Source organism: Onychostruthus taczanowskii, unplaced genomic scaffold, assembly GCF_017590055.1.
Source record: "Onychostruthus taczanowskii isolate IOZ18803 unplaced genomic scaffold, ASM1759005v1 scaffold22, whole genome shotgun sequence".
Classification (NCBI taxonomy): domain Eukaryota; kingdom Metazoa; phylum Chordata; class Aves; order Passeriformes; family Passeridae; genus Onychostruthus; species Onychostruthus taczanowskii.
The window spans coordinates 6,416,638-6,437,014 of NW_024499462.1; the positions used below are offsets into that span (position 1 = coordinate 6,416,638).

At 42.4% G+C, this 20,377-nt stretch overlaps 3 protein-coding genes and 1 non-coding gene across 6 annotated transcripts in view; 2 read left to right on the top strand and 2 right to left on the bottom strand.

Moving 5' to 3' along the window:
* NCOA4 (nuclear receptor coactivator 4) overlaps positions 1-13,381 on the top strand; it is a 28,570-nt gene extending 15,189 nt beyond the window's left edge. Inside the window, exon 10 of the mRNA XM_041404699.1 lies at positions 12,611-13,381. Coding sequence (XP_041260633.1) covers positions 12,611-12,664 — 54 coding nt within the window. The 3' untranslated portion in view covers positions 12,665-13,381. The remainder of the gene's footprint in view (positions 1-12,610) is intronic.
* Positions 1,118-18,220, bottom strand: LOC121336039 (mitochondrial import inner membrane translocase subunit Tim23). Its single transcript, XM_041404701.1, has 7 exons — positions 18,053-18,220; positions 17,763-17,821; positions 14,845-14,938; positions 14,531-14,615; positions 12,366-12,424; positions 9,658-9,768; positions 1,118-1,717 (listed from the first exon to the last, which is right to left on the bottom strand). The coding sequence occupies exons 1-7, from the start codon at positions 18,147-18,149 to the stop codon at positions 1,602-1,604; spliced, it is 621 nt and encodes a 206-aa protein (XP_041260635.1). The 5' UTR covers positions 18,150-18,220; the 3' UTR covers positions 1,118-1,601.
* Positions 12,925-13,125, bottom strand: LOC121336215. Its single transcript, XR_005952712.1, has one exon. It is a non-coding gene; the product is annotated as a small nucleolar RNA SNORA74 (small nucleolar RNA).
* A 30-nt stretch (positions 18,221-18,250) lies between the features above and the next one.
* Positions 18,251-20,377, top strand: part of PARG (poly(ADP-ribose) glycohydrolase) — a 60,818-nt gene continuing 58,691 nt past the window's right edge. Inside the window, exon 1 of one of the 3 annotated variants that reach the window (XM_041404698.1) lies at positions 18,251-18,603. In XM_041404698.1, the coding sequence (XP_041260632.1) occupies positions 18,477-18,603 (127 nt within the window). In that variant the 5' untranslated portion in view covers positions 18,251-18,476. The remainder of the gene's footprint in view (positions 18,604-20,377) is intronic. The other 2 variants (XM_041404696.1, XM_041404697.1) reach the window with 2 other exon arrangements.

Below are 20,377 nucleotides of genomic sequence, written 5' to 3' on the forward strand. Positions count from 1 at the left end.
GCCTGGAAAGAGCGGGGGGACAGTTTCTTTGGTGGTACAGCCCTCAAAAAATGCACGCTAGGAAGGAAGTCCAGCTCTCACACCACACTAATAACATGCAGAGCACTATGGAATTGTGGATCATAAGGCTTAACAAAACCAGCATTGACACGGGGTGAGAAAAGGCCGGCTTCCTTTATGCCACATTAAGTGCTGGCATAAAGCAACTAATTTGACCTGGTAGCCAAGCAAAGCAAATTGAGTTCACCTGTGATGGCTCGTTAGCTGGAGCACCTGCTCTATAAAAAGCTGGTCTCAGTGGTTACTTGCTACCAATGAGGCTTCTCAGCAATGCGGCATTTCTTCTTGGGGGAAGGTAAGAGCTGCTACCTTCCCTTTACTGCTTTTGTTGTTTTTATTTTGGTGTAAGCAATGTAACTATTAAGAGCTGTTTCAGTAGTGAAAACTCAAATGTAAGCTTGGTTTGCATTATGCTGTCTGCTGACCAGTAAGTTTCCTGTTTTTTCCCTTGCTCTGCCTTCCCTGTCTTCAGACCTCTTCAATATTTTGCCTGTTTAATTATTTAATTGTGGAAGGAATGAGTTGTTGCACAGTAACTCTAATTACTGAACTAATTCCCACTTACTGTTTAATTTATCTGCAAATGATACTTGGTACATGGTTTAAATTTAACACTGGAGAACATGCAGGTTCATCACAGTCTTTGTTCTGCCATTAACCTACATATGGTACTTCAGACAAAAAGTTTCTTGCTAATAAGTCCTATAATAGGTAACAAGTGCAGTCTTTATACTGTTTGGTTTCTAATTGTTGGCTAAATGGGTTCTGGGATATTAGAGTACCCAAATATTTTGATAATCCACTGGCAGCTGTTCTGCAACAGCAACTGTATTTCATCCATAAACACCCAATTTGTTAGAGCAAATAAGGGAGTGAAGTCAAGCCCTGCTATGCCTTTCTGTAACATCATCAGGAGATGATCAGCCTGCTTGTCCACTTCCCCTCACACACCAACTCCCCCAGGATCTCATCACACAGGTCTTTTAAAATAAATCCATAAATAGGTCACTGGATGTAGAATGCTTTTGTAGCAGGAAGAGCAAAGGATAGAAATGGGTTTGAGTAAGTACCACCCTTTTTATTGTGATGATGTCCCTTTTGCTAGCTCGCCTTGTGCTGTCAGAATAGCAAGCCCTGCCTGTGCCATGGCTACTGGGGCTGTGCTGCCGGGCGAGGCGCTGGGACTGCAGGGAGTGCTCCATGGACACAGACCTTACAGGCACCCAACAAACCTGGCAGCGAGCACGATCAGCTATGGGGGCCCAGCATGCCTGGCAGCTCTGGCCAGGGCTGCTTGGGGAGCATGGCAGGGAGACTCTGTCTCGGTGGCCACTCTGTTCACTTGCAGGTCCAACAAATATTGCTGCCTCTCCAGCAACTGGCTGGCGGGAAGGGCCAGTCCAGCTACGCGGTGTCAAGAGGTTCCTCCCAGCACAGCTTCCACCAGTTTCACACTAATTGTAAATAAAATAGCAAGGGGCACCAGATAGATCTCACAACTGATTTGATTGGTGACTAAGCAAGCGTGTCCTCTGCCCTGCTCACAGGGACTGCCGGGCTAGGGAGCCCTTCATGTGCTCCCAGTTGTTGTACAGGGCGTAGAGGCCGGTCAGCGTCAGGCCTGCGATCCCACCTCGTGCTATCCCGCGCACTCCACCTGCAACAAACAAAACACACGGCAGCTCGTTAGGGTTACTGCCAGCAAATGGTCAGTGAACAGCACCTTCCAAGAAGCTGTTTAGATCCAGAGGCATCTCAATTAATAACTTTCACTTTTACTTTCTTGAGTAACTCTCCATTTCCCTGTGCTTTTTGTACCTTCCTCTCAAACCTGTTGCCAGGCTCATGGTCACTCATTCCTGGTCCTGACACTACTTCTGCTGGAATGGCTTCCTCTCAAACTGTGTTAGCACTACTGCTCCAGGGAACCACTACGGAGCACTGGAAGCCAAGATGGCTTTTCCCAAGTCCTACTTAATCTATCTGTCCTTTTTACATTTGTTTATACAGATAAGACATCCTCTCCTCCTATTATAAAATCTCCTCCAGGTTTTCAATTATGATAATTAGCTCTGGGCAGAAGGAGAAAGAGCAGGAAGGAAATAAGTGAACACAACAGCTGATATGGGCGTGACACTGGGCTCCAGAGATTCATTAGGGCCATAATGCAAAACCTATCACTGCATCTGTGTCTTTGGAATTTTAAAATTTTTCAGTTAAAAAATAGGAAGTAGATGAAAGGGATTAACTGGCAGGTATTTATTATGGTGTACATTGAACAGCTTTCTTTATTCTTTTACTAATAATCAGAATTATCACCTTGCAATGATAAAAATTGAGTCACGTGGGTGATTCAAGTCTTAAGGTGCTGGTGAGCATATTAGTGTAAGGCAGAAATATAGGGCAAGTTTGGCTACTGCCTGCAGGTATGGCACCTGGCTGCAGCTGGGAGTCACGTGGCATCCTATGTCCACTCTATCCACATGAGGACTGGGGCGTACAGGGGCACAAGTAGAGACCTCTGTTGTTTTACTAAACAGCAAAACTCTTCTGTGCCTCAGCAGAGCTCCCAGAATGCACTATAAAATGCACAGAACACCTGGGAGTATGACCCTCAGTGCAGGAGAACATCAATGAGTTTGATTCTGCAATGTTTATCATTGCAGCTGAACCAAGCTAGATAATGTGTACAGTGTATAGAACAAGGTCAGTTTTGCTGACAGCAAGATAAAAAACCCTGCCTGCTTGAGAGGTTTTTTGGGGTATAAGGCTGAGTTCACTGCTGTAACTGTTGAGAATTCAACAGCTCTAAGAAAAGCCCTACTGAATATGATCTATGTGCCTAAATCAGCATTTAGGAAAGCAAATGTAGATGGCTGTGTTTGCTAATTGATTCTGAATGTGCTGCACAAAAAGCTTTTCATATGAAGGGCTTGCAGCTGGGTACACAAAACTAACCATGTGCAAGCAGTGTCTGGCAAAAAGCCACAGGTGAAATCTAAAGGACACTTTGTGCAAAACAAGTATTTGAGATAATCTATAAAAATACTGACTCCTCATTCCTGCTGGGGTAAAGGAATACAACATTAGAGTACAGTTTTCTGCTGTTCATATCAGGATTCAAGAGAGCACAGCAGGAAGCCCCAAAGGGGGCTCATGACCATCAGGTGTACAAGGAAATGTGGAACGTGCCCTCAGAATGTGATGCACTACAGAACTATGACTATTCCCGCAGGCTCTTTTCTTACCCCCCCCCAGGATCAATTCCTCTCCTTTCCCCTTAAAATCCTACTCTTCCTATGCAAGAACAGGTAATTGAAGGATGATCAAGCCTGGCTGCAGATTCTGTCAAGTCTGGGCTGTACAAGAAAGGTGCCATCTTAAACTCGGGTCACTGAGCTGTCTTCTAGCATCCACGTGTGAGGACTTAGATGTGCTGCTCCTGCTGCAGCAAGTATTGGTGTTGTCATGTGCTGAGCCAGCCAGGTAAGGATGGCAGCTCTGAACCCACTGCCAAAAGTCAACCACAGGGCCTAAAGCCATCTGTAGGCCTGCAGACAACTTAGGGACATTGCTGGAGATGTTTCATGAACAGGGTACTAAACTTGTGCAGTTGGTATAGGTGCACGACTGAGAGAGAAAATATCCAAGAAAACATGTAAGAAGTGTTCCTTTCCCAGTGTTTCTATACTATGCTGCTGTTATAAAATATTGGGGGATTTTTTGGTAGCAGTTGCTCCTGACTTCTGAACTACCCACAGTAATTACAAAAAAAAAAAAAAAGGAAAGAAAACCTAACTGGTCAGATTTGTGTTTGAGTAAATCTGTCTAGGTCTGTGGCAGACTTCAAACAGTAATGCACTTTAGAATGCAGCCCTGCTGCTGGGCAGAAAATCTTAGGGCCTCTGAGAAAATGAACTTGTTAACAAAAATAAAAAATAAACTCTCCACTCCCATCCCAGCTGTGTTTGCATGATAGAACACGTTCCCACCCCTCCTCTGCAATCACTCTGTGCAAGCCTTTGATACCGAGTCTGCCCTGACAAGCCCTGCTGAAACATGGCCACGAGCCCCTAATCTTGCATGTCCCAGTAAGATAAAGGTTCCAGCTGACAGACACTTCTGGAAGCAGGTATTTTGAGATCAGGCACCTTGCACAAGAGTTGAGAACTGCAGTGGGTTTCCAAAGATACATCTGACGCTCTCTAAATGGGAAATTAGTTCTCTGGCTTCAGAATTCTCTGGCTTTAGCTGCTGCACCCTTTCACCACCAAGTATGGTCCCTCCTCTGTGGGTTTCAATAGGTTCCAGCTTACACTGTGCCATGGCAGAGCTCAGCATTCCAATGCACTGTGCCATAGCACACAGCATTCCAACAGCACAGCTCTGCATTTCAGCACTGCAGGAGCCACTCCTGATGCTGAGCTGCACCTGTCCAGTAGGTAAAACCATGAGGGCAACATCTTCCATTTAGAACCTTACTGCCTCTATTTTCACAATGTTACTCCAATGTCCTGGGATAGTTCCTGGAATGTTTAAAGCAAGAACCATCCAACAGCAAGCATTACAAATACCTTAATCAAAACCTCAGACCCACTCATGCCAAACAAAAGAACAATAATCTTGAAATTGTGATTAGTTTTCTGTCTTTCAATCTCTCTTGGATACTCTGAATGAAAACAGCTTCTCTTCCTTCTGGGCCTCCAGGAACAAATATACTTTAAAATGGTTTAAAAGGCTCAACTCAAGTGTACAAGGCAATCTCAGCTCTGCTCCAAATTCAAGCTCAGTAACAAGACTATCCGAACCACCAAGCAGTCATTTGCTTGAACATCTGTTGGGGGCTGGTTGTCATTAGAAAGTATCAATTTCCTCCTGCTGCTCCATGGGGCTCATTTAATGAAATCTTGTAACTAGTGGGGAAAGTCTGTGGATACAGAAGTTACTGAGGGATCTGATGAAGTTCTATTTGGAAGCAAGATATATTCCAGAAAAGCATCTTCCATTTTCATATTACTGCAGCTTAGGCAGTATTGTGCTTAGAATACAGAAACAACAAAGTTTAAAAGAGGGAATGTTTCCTGCAGTTACTGTGGTATGAAGGTTAAATTAGAAAAAACAGTAGGACTCTACAATTTAATTTATTGGTTTGGAAGTAGAGTTGTTAAATTTACTTTGCAAACATGATTAAAATTTGCTGTATTCTCACTGAGTGAAAGCAGCAGCACCTGACTGACAGGAGGCTACTTCAGCTACTGTAAATGAATGGCAGCTACAAACTCTGCAATTCCCTGCAGCTCTGAGTTCACTGCTCCTGACTAACAGAGCTGGGCAGCACTGCTCTCAGTGGCCACACACTCTTAGACATCAGTCCTCAATAACTAAGAAAGCCCCAACAAGTTGCTACCTGTAGTGCTGCTTGTACATTGTCCTTACCTCTTCCTTATATCAGATTAAAAAAAAAATAATTTCTCTAAACATCATTTGATTGATAATCCTATAGACATGTTATGTTAAAAGGGGTTCTTAAATTTCCAAAATGCCTCTTAGGCCTTAAGTGATGACAAGCAAGTGCTTCATTTTTCCAAATACTGCAGAAAAGTAAGATATGCCAGGCCTGTACCTACAGCAGTCCCCAAAAAGCTCTTCCCCCTCTCCAGCCAAGAGAAATGAGAAAACAGCCCTGTCTGGCCCAAAGAAAAACATGGGCTGGACTCAGAGAACAGGCTTTTTATAGCTCAAGAAGCTATCAGCTAACACACCTGCCCTTAACTGCCCACTGCATGTCACAAAACTGATCTTTAGCTCCCACCAGATTTTACTGCTGGCAATAAAACATTCAGCCCTCTCTAATTCATAAAGTATTGGCTTTTCAGAGTTGTGTTCAGAGGTCTTAAAATGACAACTGCTACCTTCTGCTACTGCTAGCATGCAGTTCCTGTCTTTTCAGACACAGCATTTTCTGTACCAAATTATGTAATGTCTATTGTTCCAAAGGCATGAGATGCTGCACCTGAGATCAAGTTCTTACTGCACAAAAGTAAACAAAGGAATTTAGTTTGTCCAAAGAATTAGTTTACTTTTGTTGCTGTTACCCCTAACCTCAAGAGAGGAAAAAAAATTATCCAAGAAAAAGAACATCTATAACCTGTGTAACCCTCAGATAGGTTAAAAAAGTTGGTTAACTTTTTTTGCTTACTGAAGTCTGTCAGGAATTCCAGTGAGAAATTAATTGCTGTCACACTGGGTCAGGTCAAAGTCCCAGCTAGTTCATCTTTTCCTGAGTGATCAATCCTGCATGCCTGGGGAGGAGTGTAGGAGCCTCAGCCAGCTGTACCTTTGTGACAACTGCAACCATGCATTTTCACGGTGGGAGGGTGTAACAGTGACATAGTGCACAGTGACAATCATTTTTGTTTGGTGGTTTGTTAGTTTCATGACTGATACAATGATAAGAAAACCAAATAAAGATGGTCAGTTTAGAAAAGAGGTTGAAAGCACATGCAAGGAGGCTAAATGTTTGTTTTAAGATATGTTTGTCCTTTGTAACATTTATCAGAAAAAACATGGCATAGCAGATACTAATTTCTGCCTTTGCCTGAAATTGAAAAGTAAAGAGTAGTATCTTATTAAATGGAAAAGCCATCCTTGTGGACTTAGACTATCAGACCTTTTAGCAAAACTTGAATTGACTGAATTGCTGTAACATTTCTTTTGCATATGCTACTGGCAGAGGAACCCAAAGGGTTTTCTTGTAACTGTTACCCAGACTGAAGATTCTGGGTAGATGTTAAGTGGTGAGCTCAAAAAATTGCTCCCATGAAGTTGTAAGACTGGTGTAGCAAATAAATATGTACTATTATTGCTGCATTTGGGCTAAAATCTAGTCAGTAATTGTGGCATTAAATTTAAAAAAAATGCTGGAGATCCCTTTGGTCAGGTGAATCAAGCAGAAGTGGTTTCCCAACTCCTCCCATCAGCTGTCCATTCCCACTCAATAGGTGTCTTTTGACCTGAGCCATGCAGCACTGCTGAGATGGAGCCCAGCTCTCACCTGTGTTTACTGGGGATTGAAGTGCTCCAGTCACCTCAATGGGAGTCTCAGTGACTGATGGCACTGCCGGTGAGCACAGGGAGGGGGCTGAATTGCCACTGTCCTCCCTTGCAGAGCTTTCAAACCTCTCTCATCTTCCCCCACACAAGCTGTGTCAAGTAGCTTTACACAAAACTGCTCCCAATCAACGGCTTTAGAACGTGCAGGTTCTGTTTGACTGCTGCCATTTTGGTAATGATTAACACTTCTACAAGGACAAATTGTGAAAACCGGGACCGGTTTGGGGCAACGAATCTCAGCCTTCAAAGTCTTCCCAGCTGTATTTTTTTCCCCTGTCTGCTCACCAGATGCTTAAACATTGGTTTCAGAAATTCAGTCTAGGTTTTGCAGTGTACACAGGAGTGTTTTTCAGTGCAAAACAGATTGTGATGTGTTTCCTCCATCAGTACTGTGGTTAAGCAGGAAGTTATAAAAGGCCTGCTACACGTTATCCCATTTCTTCTTAAGTATGCTCCTGATCTCTTTACAAAGCAGGAATGATGGAAGTGGGAAATCTGAGTGTTTGAATAGCACTGCCTGCAACTCTGTATCTACCCCTTGTGGACTAGAGCAGCCTTAATTTGCAATGGCATGTTTGTGTGAGCTTCCATCTGACACTAAAATATGGAGATTTCTAATTCAGTGTCCTTGACAGCTTTTACATTTTCCTTTTCTTTCTAATGCCAACATGTTGTGGCATTCCATGTAGCACAGGAAGTAGTTACAGTCTTGATGTGTCAGATATGTGCTGATCTTTTGCATGGTTTAAATATGGCTTAAATATTCCAGATTTTAAGCTAAGTATATACAGTGATGCAATGTAAAGGCAGAACTTGTAAGTTTTACCATACAGAATAAGAATGGGTGATCTGGCATAAGGTGACAGGAGAGGCAGCAGTTTCTCTGCACTATGGTTCACAACACACACTTGAAATACAATATTGCAATGAATAGAGATTTACTAACTTCATTTGCCTTTATAAGGACTGCCATTAGCTCTGCAGATCTTGTGTTACAAAACAAATGTCCCACTGTGCTCTGGTAATAAAAACCTTAGTAGTGTCAGATGACTGTGCATGTGACTGGAGTAGTTATCTGTGGTTGCACTGTGCCAAAAAAATATTACACATAATGCCAGCTCTATACTTCTGGAAGGTAAGGGGGATGCTTCTGCTGGAGTATTACATGACAGTTCTCCTTATTAATAAGCTCCTACAGAAAATATTAGGCTTTTATAAGCTACCCTTTCCAGCTGTTCTTGGTAATCTGTCATATCACTCATGAAATCCCAAGGAAGAAATGGATTACAGGAGAGCAATGTGCCCTTGCTAAATTAAGAGTCTCATATTTATGAAGGCTGTTCCAGCCAATTATTTGTAGCTTCAGGTAGTCTAAGCCATCAGGAAGATAGAGTTACTCAAACTGTTTTGCCCCCCAAAAAAGCAGGTTTTTAGTAGCACTGTTAAGACACTGAGGGTCAGTTAGATATGCAGAAGTACATAGGTCAATTCTTGCATTATCTCCTCCATAAAATGCAGGTGAGTCATGCAGCCAAACATTTACTGAGTAACTTAAAATATAAAACCTTTTTCCACGTGCTAATGTCAATCTGTGGTACCCAGCAATTCTCTAGAAAAGATCCCTCCAATTGTTAAGCTTGGAACATGTGCTGACAGCCATTTTGCTGATGAAGATTAGACCCTCTCTCCTGCAAGCAATTCAGTTTGCATCAGCAGTCTCACCTCAAATCCATGCTGTTCTCAAATCACCTTTTTTGGTGCTTTTGACCACTATGCAAAGACTAGATCCTATCCCAAGACAACAGTTTCATGAAAACCTAAGTAATAATTTCATAAATACATCAATTTCTCTGTGTGTAGGGTTTTTGCAGCTCCAGGTACCACTATCATGTGAACTACTGTCACATGGATCACTTTTATTAAGTTTCATGTCCATGCAATCAATCTCTCATAATTTGGCTCTCATGGTTACTGTCAGTCCTGTGCAATTACAAAAAATCAAAGTCTCTGTGTTCTGTGTTTTCCTTCCCTGTCCCCATTCACTTTGCAAGGTAGTTCCCATTTGCCTGCTCCACTCATGGAATTGAGAAACAATTAGATTTACTCCTGCTATTGCTGAAAACATGGCTAGGAATGAGGTGGCTATGTATTTTATACAATCTCACCATATACCTGAGGAAATAAATGACTGTTTCTTCAGTATATATGTACAACAGTCATAATTTGGCTCTCATGGTTACTGTCAGTCCTGTGCAATTACAAAAAATCAAATTTAACTCAGCTGGACTTTTTCTTTTTTAGTGCAAGTTTTCCCTAGGTAGCCTAAGTTGGGTGAAAAGCATTGTGGGTTAGGGGACATTGAGCTAATAACCATTTTTAAACTCTCAATTTTGAAAGCAGGACAGTATTTAGTAAAAGTAAGGAAAATCCTAATAACTAGGATAAGCAAAGAGAAGGAAAAGGAGAAATATTTTGCTACTCTACCAGTGCTTTTGTATAGCATTCCTGTCAAGGTTCCAGCAGCTATGGTGTTCAGGTCATCTTCTGCACCACGTGTTTTTTCAATGACGACTCCAAATGCACTGTAAAGTAGAGCTGGGGGAAAAAGATATATTCATAAAATCTTCCATGGTCTGAGACCCAAAGCTTACAATCTAGGCTTGGGGTAGCTATTTAGACTATGCTTCTGAAGAACAGATTTTCTGCTCACTTGAAGGGAATCCTCTGCAAAATCCCATCTTTGGTGTTTCTTTTCCAAATCTCTTCCTATATAGCTATTTCTTCTTTCTCAAGCTATAGTTTGGTTATAAAGTAGCATTTTTCATGACAATATGTGCTATAAAGCACAGACTGAAGTTTAAGCCTATTTTGATAGTTCAAATTTGTTTGAAAATTCAGTGTTTAAATTTGTACTGGCAGCTTCATTCTGTCTTCTGTGGATGACATGAAACTAAACCCAGCACTTTCTAGGTAGAGAAAATTGCTGTCCATGTGTGACAGTGATGAAATGTGAGTTAAGTACAGCATTCAGATCATGCTACCAAGAGCTGGAGTACAGTGGGTTATGTTTCTTTTAAAAATACTATTAGAATGCTTGGGATTTGACATTTCCAGCTGTTTCTACCTCTGCTTGTGCATGAAATCTTTACCCCCAGAGGGCTTTTTGCTTTGAGATAACTTTAGGCACTGTCCTGGAAAGGACAGGAAAGAGAAATGCATGGGCTTTTCAGCATGAGTGCATTTATCATTTATACATTTTGATGAAAGGAAAAGTCCCCCTCCCAACCCCACACCTCATGATACACTCATATTTCATGCTGGCAGAGAATAGTGGAGTATGTCATCATTTTGAAGTGATAAAGACAATGCCATTTAATTCGTTCCTTGCCCTCCAAGAATTTGAAATCTTTCCTTCTGCTGAAAGGCAGCAAATCCTTCATAAGCAACCATAATAATGTCAATGAGTTAACAGCAGCATCATTCTCTGTTCAGCACAGGCAAGGGTATTTCAGTTTGTCTTAGCAGCAAGTAGATTAACAATGAGGGAAGGAAAAGCCGAATTCAACATAGTTTTTAAAAATAGCTCCAAACAGATGTTGCCTCTGTTCAGGAACAGAATGACAAAAATTGTCAGTGGTGACAAAAAGAATCTCTGAGGTACAGAAAGGCAACACAAGGTGAATTAAGCTGCAAAAATAATTCGGCTCCTTGAAAGGAATTTCTCTGGTAGCTAGGACGAGAAAGAGGTCTACCAGAATCCCAAACAGAAAGTTCTGCTTAACTCTGTGATTTTGGAGGCCATATTTTGTAAGAAAAAGAACCATTTTTTACTGGAATGCACAAACATTTTCTTGAGTAATCTTTCTTCAAACACAGCTGAAAAAACCTGTTAATGTGTCACTTAAACTGAAACCTTGAACTGCAGTGTGCCTGCATCTCAGTTCTCAGACATGTTTTTCTTAGACTTGGAACAAAAAAAAAGAAAAAAAATCCAAACAAAAAATGGCCCAATAAAATTCAGCAGGCAACAGGCATTGCTTATAGAAAAAGTGTTTTTCTTGCTGTAGCTCAGAATCCTCCCTCTAACTGTGCCCTCTATACAATGCCTCAAAAGCTAATGCCTAAATTAAATGGCAGCTAATCTGCTCTTCAGAAATAAGACTGAAATAAAATGTCATGCAACCTAGCCTATACTTCGATGTGTTTCTCAAAAGTGAAACAGACGTAGACTGGGTTATAACATGATGCAGTCTCTGATTTTAAATATTGCTAACTTCAACTACAACTTTGTAGGATAACAAGTTCCATCATTATTTTTCTTCAAAATAATCTAATCAATTTTAGATATCTCCTTTTAAAATTACTGCATCAGTTTTCAATTGTTTAAGATTGTGGGGGAGGTAAAAAAAATTGTCATTTCTAGGGCATTAGTTATTTCACTGACTTTTACAAAATAATCTCATTTTTCTAAGGCAACTGATGTGATTTTATTTCACAGCCCCCTCCCACCCAAATCTCAGTTCATAGAAGTTTTTTTTCTTATACATTAGGCTATTCATTATTTTCTTTTCTCTTTTTTTATTAACCCACATTAGTTATAAGCAACATTTAGGTTTAGGTGACTCTAAACCTAAATGTTGTTTATAACTAATGTGGGTTAATAAAGTGGTGCCACATGAGATTTTTCTTGCTAATGTACCATCATTTAAAGGATAAATCTGTACTATCATATTCTTCTTCACAAAAACACTTTGTTGACTTTTACAGGAAACAAACATTAGGCAGTTGATCACATGACCACAGTCTCAATGTAGGTTATTAAAGTTATTAAAAAAAATTAAATTATATTTTAAAGTTGTAATTTAATTGGCATTTATTATTAATTATTTATTATATGTAATTTCTAGTTATTTCTGATATAGCTAGAGTTTGTTTATAATATAGTAAAAAAATTTGGGTTTTAATTAAAGCCTTTTGGCTCCTTATGCTGCAAATCCTATTTTAGCCTTTAATTTCCATTATCATGTATACTGGAATACTCTCAAGCCCCCAAAGACAAAAACCTTCACTTTTTCCTGATGGATTTAATAATGACAATTTAGAGAACACTCTTATTCAGATAATACACAAATACACTTTCCCACAATTCCAACTTTAAGCTGCCTTCTCTATGAAGGAATGGCTTTACTTACCCAGTGATCCCAGAGTGTTAGCCCATAACGCTCCTTGCCTTGTCACCATATTTAGAATTCTACAAAGGAGTTAAAGAGGTATGAAAACATTTAGCACTGTGTTTACATCAAGGCAGTGTTTATGACAGTAGGGCTTGTGTGTTTACATATATGTGGTTAACAAAAGTGCAATGACGAACTAAAAGGTTTTGAAAGCAAATATTCAGTCCTGTCAAGTCTTAAGGAAATCTTTCTCTCTTTTCAAGGCAAACTTGACCGTCCCCAAGACTCAAATATCTTCCCTTCAAATGACTTTCTAACCAGAGTTGTCCTTCCTTACAATGGTGACTGCACACAGCTCCAGGAATAACTGACACATTTATGCAGACGTAGCTGGCTAAAAGATCTCCAAGAAAGCCTCAGTCTCCTCTACAAGGACCATGTCTCAGGGAGTGTGGGGATGCCTGAGCAAATGGTGTGGGCAAAAAAGCAAGTCTGGACTGCAGTAAGTCAGGAAGGAAAGAGACAGTCCCTTCCAGTACCATCTGTCCACCCAGCAAAGGGCCAAGAGGTGTGTCTGTGTGTAGGCTTCCAGACTAGCACTAAAAGGAAAAGAGAACCTTTAGTGCGCTCTCAGAGAAGCACAATGCCACCTCTTGCTGGTTCCAGCTGTCTCCAGAACGGTGACAACAGCAGCCAGAAGAATGACTGATCTTTATCTCCCAGCAGTGTAACACTATCACAGGCATAGTATTGCTCTGGACAGCTGACTACCACTGGAACTTAGTTCAGCATTTAATGTCTGACACTTTAATTGCTTTATGTTCCTTCTGATTTAATTTTCTATTGTTTTTCCATTTTTTATAATTTTTATTAGGACACGGGTCGTTACTGAATATGGTTAGGCAATGAACTAAACAATAATGGAACATTTCATTTTGAAACAAGAAGAGAAAAATATTTAAGGGGCTAGAGTATTGATAACCTCTTCTTAATTACACCCCCCACCTTTTAACTTTATATTCATTCTGAATTGATAAGAGAATCGGTAATTCTAACACCCATGGCATACTGTTGACAAGTGAGTAACAAAAATCAAAAAAAATTAAAATTCATTAAGAAATAGATCTGTGTACATTAAGGATAAATTTGGAAGAAATCTAGCTAAGCAAGTCTGTTCTCTGCAGCTGATGAGTGAAAACCAGAACTTAATGCACTGTTGGAAGGTGATGACCTTCAGCAGACCTTTGCCCTGCAGAGCCAGGATAAGAGCAGCATGACTGCCACCTCCTGGGCTTGACCTGCCAAGGTTTATGCTTAACGTGGCTTTCTCCAACTCTGCTCATTCCAAACCCTAAAATACAATTCTGTTCATCTAGAGCATTATGAAAGAGTCATCATTACAGTGGTGAATATTTTGATAAAGAAGGGGATGAATATAGAAACAGTTTAAAAAGAAGCAGAGCCAATATAAACTGTACCAGAAAATTCCCTAGATGCAAAAGTATTCTGGGAGTGAAAATTTTCCATGCTTTCCCCCAGTTATTCTGTTCCTGTGGTTTCCAATGTCTCTTTCACATAGGTTTTCCTATAGCTATAGCTAAACTGTCATTTTAAGAGGCATCCTGTTGAAACAAATGTTCCTGTCTTTGATGTGTTCTTTCAAACAATCAGGTAAGGTGAAAACATAGCAATGTCACGGGTGCTCCGGGATGCCATAACCCAGAACAGCTCCCCCCTGCAATGCCTGCTCAGCACCATGCACCAATGTCATCCCTAATGCAAATCCAGGAAGGCCCAGCTCTGCACTTGAATATTTTCCTGCTTGTGAAAAGCTTGGGAAAGAAGGGAGTCTCGTGCTCAGATAAATTACAGCAAAAAATAGCTGAAAGTAAACACTATTGCTTCTGGGAATCCTTCACATATAAAAACTGCTTTGACTTTGAAGTAGATTTTTAGTAAACATCAAAGTAGTAATTATTTCTCTAACATTTAATGAATATCACCGTAATTAACAACATGTAATAACTTGATCAAGACAAATACTGACTCCCATTTGTCCCCACTAAAGAAAAAAAAAAAACCAAAACATTTATTTTTGCAGTATATTCAGAGCTAACCTTGTATAAACTGGAAGAAACAACTCTGTCACTAAGAAGGACTTTTTTTTTAGATGGAACACTTACTGTACATTTCTAGGTTTTGACCACGCCATATTCTGTGTCTCCTTCAAGCCAAGTCTCAAACCATTCAGTGCACCAAATGCTGCCCCTAGGTGGAATAACATCAGTTATTACATTTTAAGAAGAAAAAGAATAAACAATACTAGAAACAAATACTGAAAATGGAATTCAATGTATAAACTAAAATCAAGTATCTCTTTACTTAAGATTAGAACAGACAGTGTCTTGCAGAACAAGACATTTACAATCTCATCCATCACTGTAGTGCATAGGTGTTACCTGGACAGCTGGGAAAAGTGAAAACCACAACCACCCACCTGTCATACAACATCCTCCAATGGTAAAAAAGGCCAGCTCAAATCTGCCTCGAGTTTTGTTGGCTCCTGTGGGCAAGATAAACTCATCTGTATCCTGGGGGAAGACAAAAACAAATACTTTTGTATTTTCCCAGTCCAGTTCAAAATGTAAGCCATATTCATTTTTTTCTTTAATCCATGCAATGAACTAAAGATGGATGAGTACTTCTGGAAAATTCTTGCCTACAGTAGCACAGAGATGGAATATACTATGTGTGTATTGTATTAAGTATGAAAAAGGACTGTAAAAAGTTCAGTGGACTGAGTGCTTTTTTTTTCCCCCCTAGCTGTGCTAACTTTTAATAAATTACATCAGTCAGCCAAGGAACTCGTACTGTGTGGGTTGTTGGTTGTTTTTAATGACTATTTGCTTAATTATTAATTACATCTTGCAGCAGGCAATACAAGCCTTCTAAAAACATTCCTGTTGTCTGATTACATAGCACTATTTCCTTAGTGAGCAACCCAGTCTGATACAATAATGCATTAATTTAGTTTCCCACTACTCCGATACTAAATAAAAACTGCCTTTTATGAAAAGAGGTATTTCCTTGCACTGAAATAAGTGACTTATTTTAAGGATGTGAAAAATACAAGGAATTCACTCAAAACCAATGATCAGGCATTGAAATATGTGAGATTGTCCCTGTGGGAGAAAGATGGACAAATAAAAAATTAACCAAACTCGTGTTCTTGCAAATCAGTGGTCTAAAAAGCTAGAGAAATGGCCTAGAGAAGCTGGCATATGTGTAGAGATAAGGTGTGCCAAGGCACTTCTTCAGTGGGAGACACTGAAGATGCCTGCTGATAAGATACTAAAGCAGCAGATCTCTTTTAAGCTTCTGTGCTTTCCAGTCACAGTATTACCCACCCCTACTTAACTGATGCATGACTCCAACAGCTGCAGGCTCAAGGAAATGCATTCTAAGGGGTTTTACTGGCCCACACTTGATGCTGAATGGGAATGGCAATACAGAAAAAACAGCTCCTAAAATTGTGACTAGTGTCATCAATAAAATGAACCTACAATATGGTTTCTATCTTCCTTGTAACTAGACAGTTGGAGAAATTCAGTGTTTACACAAGTTAGCAGTTTCTAACAGTTTTCATTGCTGTCCCAGAAGTCAAGATGAAGCAATCTTGCCTATGTAACATCTAAGTTTCTAGAGGAAACCTCAAAAGCCCATCCTCTAGGCCTCTGCCAAAGGCTGACATGCAAATTTGTAACACCTGTTACCTGCTACAGGCAACACAGCATTGTAGAAAACATCTTGTTCTGTGCTTGCATTCAGACCAACCAAAAATGTGGAGCTTAAAGTAATGAGTACCAGTGTACCATTTGTTATTATGGGAAGACCTCTATTATTCTGAAATATTAGCTGTGTCTTTTCCCTTCAGTATTTAGAGCCCAAGGAACCTGTGGAGACTGTTTAGTGTATTGTTAAAGAAAGGTCAGTCAGTGCTGGGCACTCAGAGCCATTCCCGTGTCTTGTGATCCTGTAAGGAAGGAGACCTCACAGCTTGTATGGTCAACTTGTTCAGGCAAAAAAAATGGAATTCCCTTTTATTTCAATGCACTTTGCTGTTACTTCAACACACTAGAGCTAAACATGAAGGGCAGTGAAGTGTTACAACACAGACTGCAGCCTCTAGTGTTACATCAATAGGTATTTTTAGAATTGTTTCATGGCACGAATGCCAACAACTTTGCATTTAAAGCAAACTTCCCTTTTGTTTCTAGAAGTCTCTTAGTACACACACTTTGTCCCAAAATCCCTGCTATACTGTTTTTAACACCAACATGTTCTCACACAAACTACTAACTAAACAAAATCACTTTAGAGAGTGTTTTTGGAGACTGTCTAAATAATCTCAGCTTCTTTCTGACCACTCAACAACAGCACTGAACCCACTCCCACCAGAGACAGAGCTGGGGTGCTCTATCCTTCTGGGAATGTTACATTGTAACCCAGACTGGAAGAGCTGCTAGGCCCCAGAACTGCAGGCACAGCTTTCCCTTGCAAAAGAAACAGTGACCCAGAAATGAAAGAGGCACAGAGGTTAGCAGGCACTATGCAACTGTTGACCTTTAACTGCTAATTCTAGAAAACTTCATGTTCTCAGATAACATAAGCCATATATGTAGAAAAATAATAACTAAATAAAATCACTGACATGCATCATAATTGGATTAACTTTAACATTTTCAGCTGCAGTTAATATTTATGAAAATGGAAAACATTACTTGATTTATTTGTTTTTTCCTTATGATGGTCTTGTTTTATATCAACTGATGTTAAGATGTGCAAGTGTGACAGCTAATTATTTACAGAATAAAACGGAAAATTTTACTTCATGATGATCTTCCTTCAGCTGGGTAATGACATAAGGACAGTGATGTGAAATGTGCAGCTGCTGTGATGGCAAAGCCTGTTATCAGGTCTGGAGCTTGGCCAAACACCTCAGTAAACTGATCCAACTCATCACAGTTCAGAAAATTCATCCATGAAAAGAGGAGGGATTCTGGCTGCTCTTACTGACTGAAGGGGCTCAGTGGAGGTGTGAGCAGTGCCAGAGGTGTGTGAGGTGGTGTTGGGCTGTCTGCCTCAAGGCAAGGAGGAAGATCTCCTTCCAACAGCAGCAGGTTTGGATTGACACAACAGCCCTACCTATCCTCTGCATCATCAGTGCTCATTTTGTTCTAGATATCACAGCACTTCAAGATTTATAAGGGATAATACTGAAAAAAATAGTTTCTTTCCATTGCTCTTCAGTTCAAGACTTCAGTGCACAGTGCCCAGCACTGCAGGTCTGAGGTGTTCAGGTAATGCAAACACTGAAATCGAGTTGAACGCAATAAACACACGCCACCTCCTCACCTGCACGAGGTACTTGGGGTCCAAGTTTAAATACGGTGACAAAGGGCTCATCCCAGTTACTAAAAGGAAAAAAACACAGAACACTTTAACACCAACAATTCAAACCACGTAAGGCAAAAAAGGGGCAGATCTCGAGCGTGGCCGGAGGGGAAATTCAGCCCGAAGTTTCCCGACTCCCCAAAAGGCGGCACCGGCCGGCTCTGCCTTTCCGGGGAGCGAGCGGGAGCGGCCGGCACGGGCGAACGCGGCGTCCCTGTGACCCGCGGCCCCCGCCTGCCCCGTATACTCACGCGGCACCCCGGCCAGGTCGGCGTGCGAGTAGCCGAGCCCGCCGGCGCCGAAGAGGCCGCCGAGCCCGGTGCCCTTGGAGTTCCCGCCGCCCTCCATGGCGGCCCCGCGCCCGCCGCCCTCGCCACCACCAACGGCTGCCGCAAAGCGCCGCCGCAAAGAACCGCAAAGTGCCGCGCGGCCCCGCTGCTTTGCGGGTCGCCATGGCGACGGGGTGAGGCGCGCCGGGCGCCATCTTGCTGCGAGCGCCGGGCCGCGCTCGCCGGACGCCGCTCGCTGCCGGCCCCGCCGCGCCCCCCGCGCCTTGGGAAGAGCCCGGCGTGCGGGACGGAGGATGCGGACGGGCGGAGCCGCTGCCGCAGCGTCGCGCCGTCCCCGGGGGGCGGGTGCTGGCCGGCCCCGGCGGGCAGGGCGGCCCCGCCGAGGATGAGCGCGGGCTGCGGGCGGGAACCCCCGCGGAAGAAAGCCCGGCCCGGCCCCGGCGGCGGCTCCCAGGGAGAGCGGCAGGAGGGGCCCGGGGGCAGCAGCTCCACCACCGCCGTGGGGAATAAAGGTTTGTAGCGGCCCCGAGGCGGCGGGAGCGGCCGGGCGCGGAGCGGGGCTCGCTGGCCCCCGCCTCTCTGCCGGGGTGCGGGACGGGCCGGCGGTGCCTGCGAGCCCGGGCTGCGCTGAACCGGCCCCAGCTGGCAGCGCTGCTCGGCGCCCCCCGCCAGCCCGACCCGCCCGCGGTCGCTCCTAGGGCTGGGCGGGAGGAGAAGGCGGCGACCGGGCCGGAGGCTCCGGTGTCCGTGTCCCTCTGTGCGGCTCCGGGCATCTCTGCCGTGCTGCCGCCCGCCTGGGCGGGTTGGACGGCGGGGGCCGCGTGTGCCGGTGCACGGAGCCCCCCCGGAGCTGCCCTTCCTCGTCGGGCTGCAATTGTGTCTAACTTCGCTTCCCGGTGCCAGCGTGTCCCCCTGTGTCCCAGCCCCGTGGTGTGATCGGTGCACGCTGCTTCCCCTTGCCGACGGCTTTGCGTGCGGGATGTTTACACCGGTTTTGTGCCCGATTCTTTGCAAGTTTCCACTCATAAAGCAAATCATCGAAGAGAGGTGTGAGCCTCTAAAGGTAGTGTGTTCCACAAGAGAGGGGACAAATATTTACTGCGGGAAAAAAGGCTTTCAGCGGGGCTTGTGCCAGGCTGTCACACAGGGAGAGCCCGGAGTAATGACAGGAGCTCGCGTAAGCACGTGGCTGCAGCTTGGAGCGCTGCTGGCCCCTTGGGGTGGGGCGGCTGCTCCTCCTGCCGCCTAACAAAGCTGTGTAGATGAAGTTCCCACGTGGCTTTCTTAGTTTTGTTTTTTATTTGGAGCTAAGGCTGTCAAAATAAAACTTTAATGCACCTCTTTGAGGAATAGAAAGGAATGTATGGAAAGAAAAAAAAGCCCCAGACAGATTTGCTGTCATTGTAGCTGATGAGTTAAACTTCACTAAGCCCTAACCAGGAGACAGCTTTGAGTAGATGATAATTTGGAGTTAGAGGTGTACATTCCTACAGAGTAAATCAGAATCTTCTGAAAATTAGGGTGTTTTCCACAAAGGTAGATAGTAGGGGATGGTTTGTTTTATGGGAATGGTTTGGGAAATCTCGAGTAGAAATAAATATGCCATTAAAAACAAAAAAGGCAGCAAAATCTGGTTCTGTTGTTCATGCTGAGAATGAGCATGTGTTGTTTTGTTGTTGCCTCTTGTTTTCACCACCTTATCTGTAGCAAAAAGCCATGCTGGAAGTGTGAAAGTGATGTGTGTTTTGTTGGTTGGAGGGCTTATGTGGCTGCTCAGGTGTTGAACTTCAAACTAAAGCCTTTTTATCTGTTCTGGTGCTGCTGTCATCATTTCTGTTTATTGTGCTAATGAATAAGTATTTATTCCTCAGCACAAGTTTACACCTCAAGAAGTAGTCAGCTGCCTTTGAAGAGGTTTCTTTGTCCTATGTTTTAACATGTCTCTTCAGGTTTTTGTGTTTGGTTTTTTTTTTTTTTCTTTTTTTTTTTCTTTTTTTTTTTTTTTTTTTTTTTTTTTTTTTTTTTCTTTTTTTTTTTTTTCTGGCTGCTTACCTGTAGGCAATTTGGATTAACACTTCAAATGTTAGGAGAAGGTGAAATTTGCTAATCAGAATAACTACTAGATTAAGTTTAGTGAATTTTTGGAAATAAAAATATTTGCACTGTTGTTTGTGCCATTACAGAAAAACTAAAAATTATTTTAGTGTTTTCTGGAGATTACTTCTATAATTGTGGTATCCTCTGATGAGGGTATTTGATAAGCAGCTGTGTGGATTCAAGGCTTTG

Coding starts and splice junctions, on each gene's coding strand:
- LOC121336039 (XM_041404701.1), bottom strand. CDS start 18,149: ATGGAGGGCGGCGGGAACTCCAAGGGCACCGGGCTCGGCGGCCTCTTC. Junction 14,939..17,762: donor ACCCCAAGTACCTCGTGCAG/GTGAGGAGGTGG, acceptor GTCTTCCCCCAG/GATACAGATGAGTTTATCTT. Junction 9,769..12,365: donor TAACACTCTGGGATCACTGG/GTAAGTAAAGCC, acceptor TTTTTCCCCCAG/CTCTACTTTACAGTGCATTT.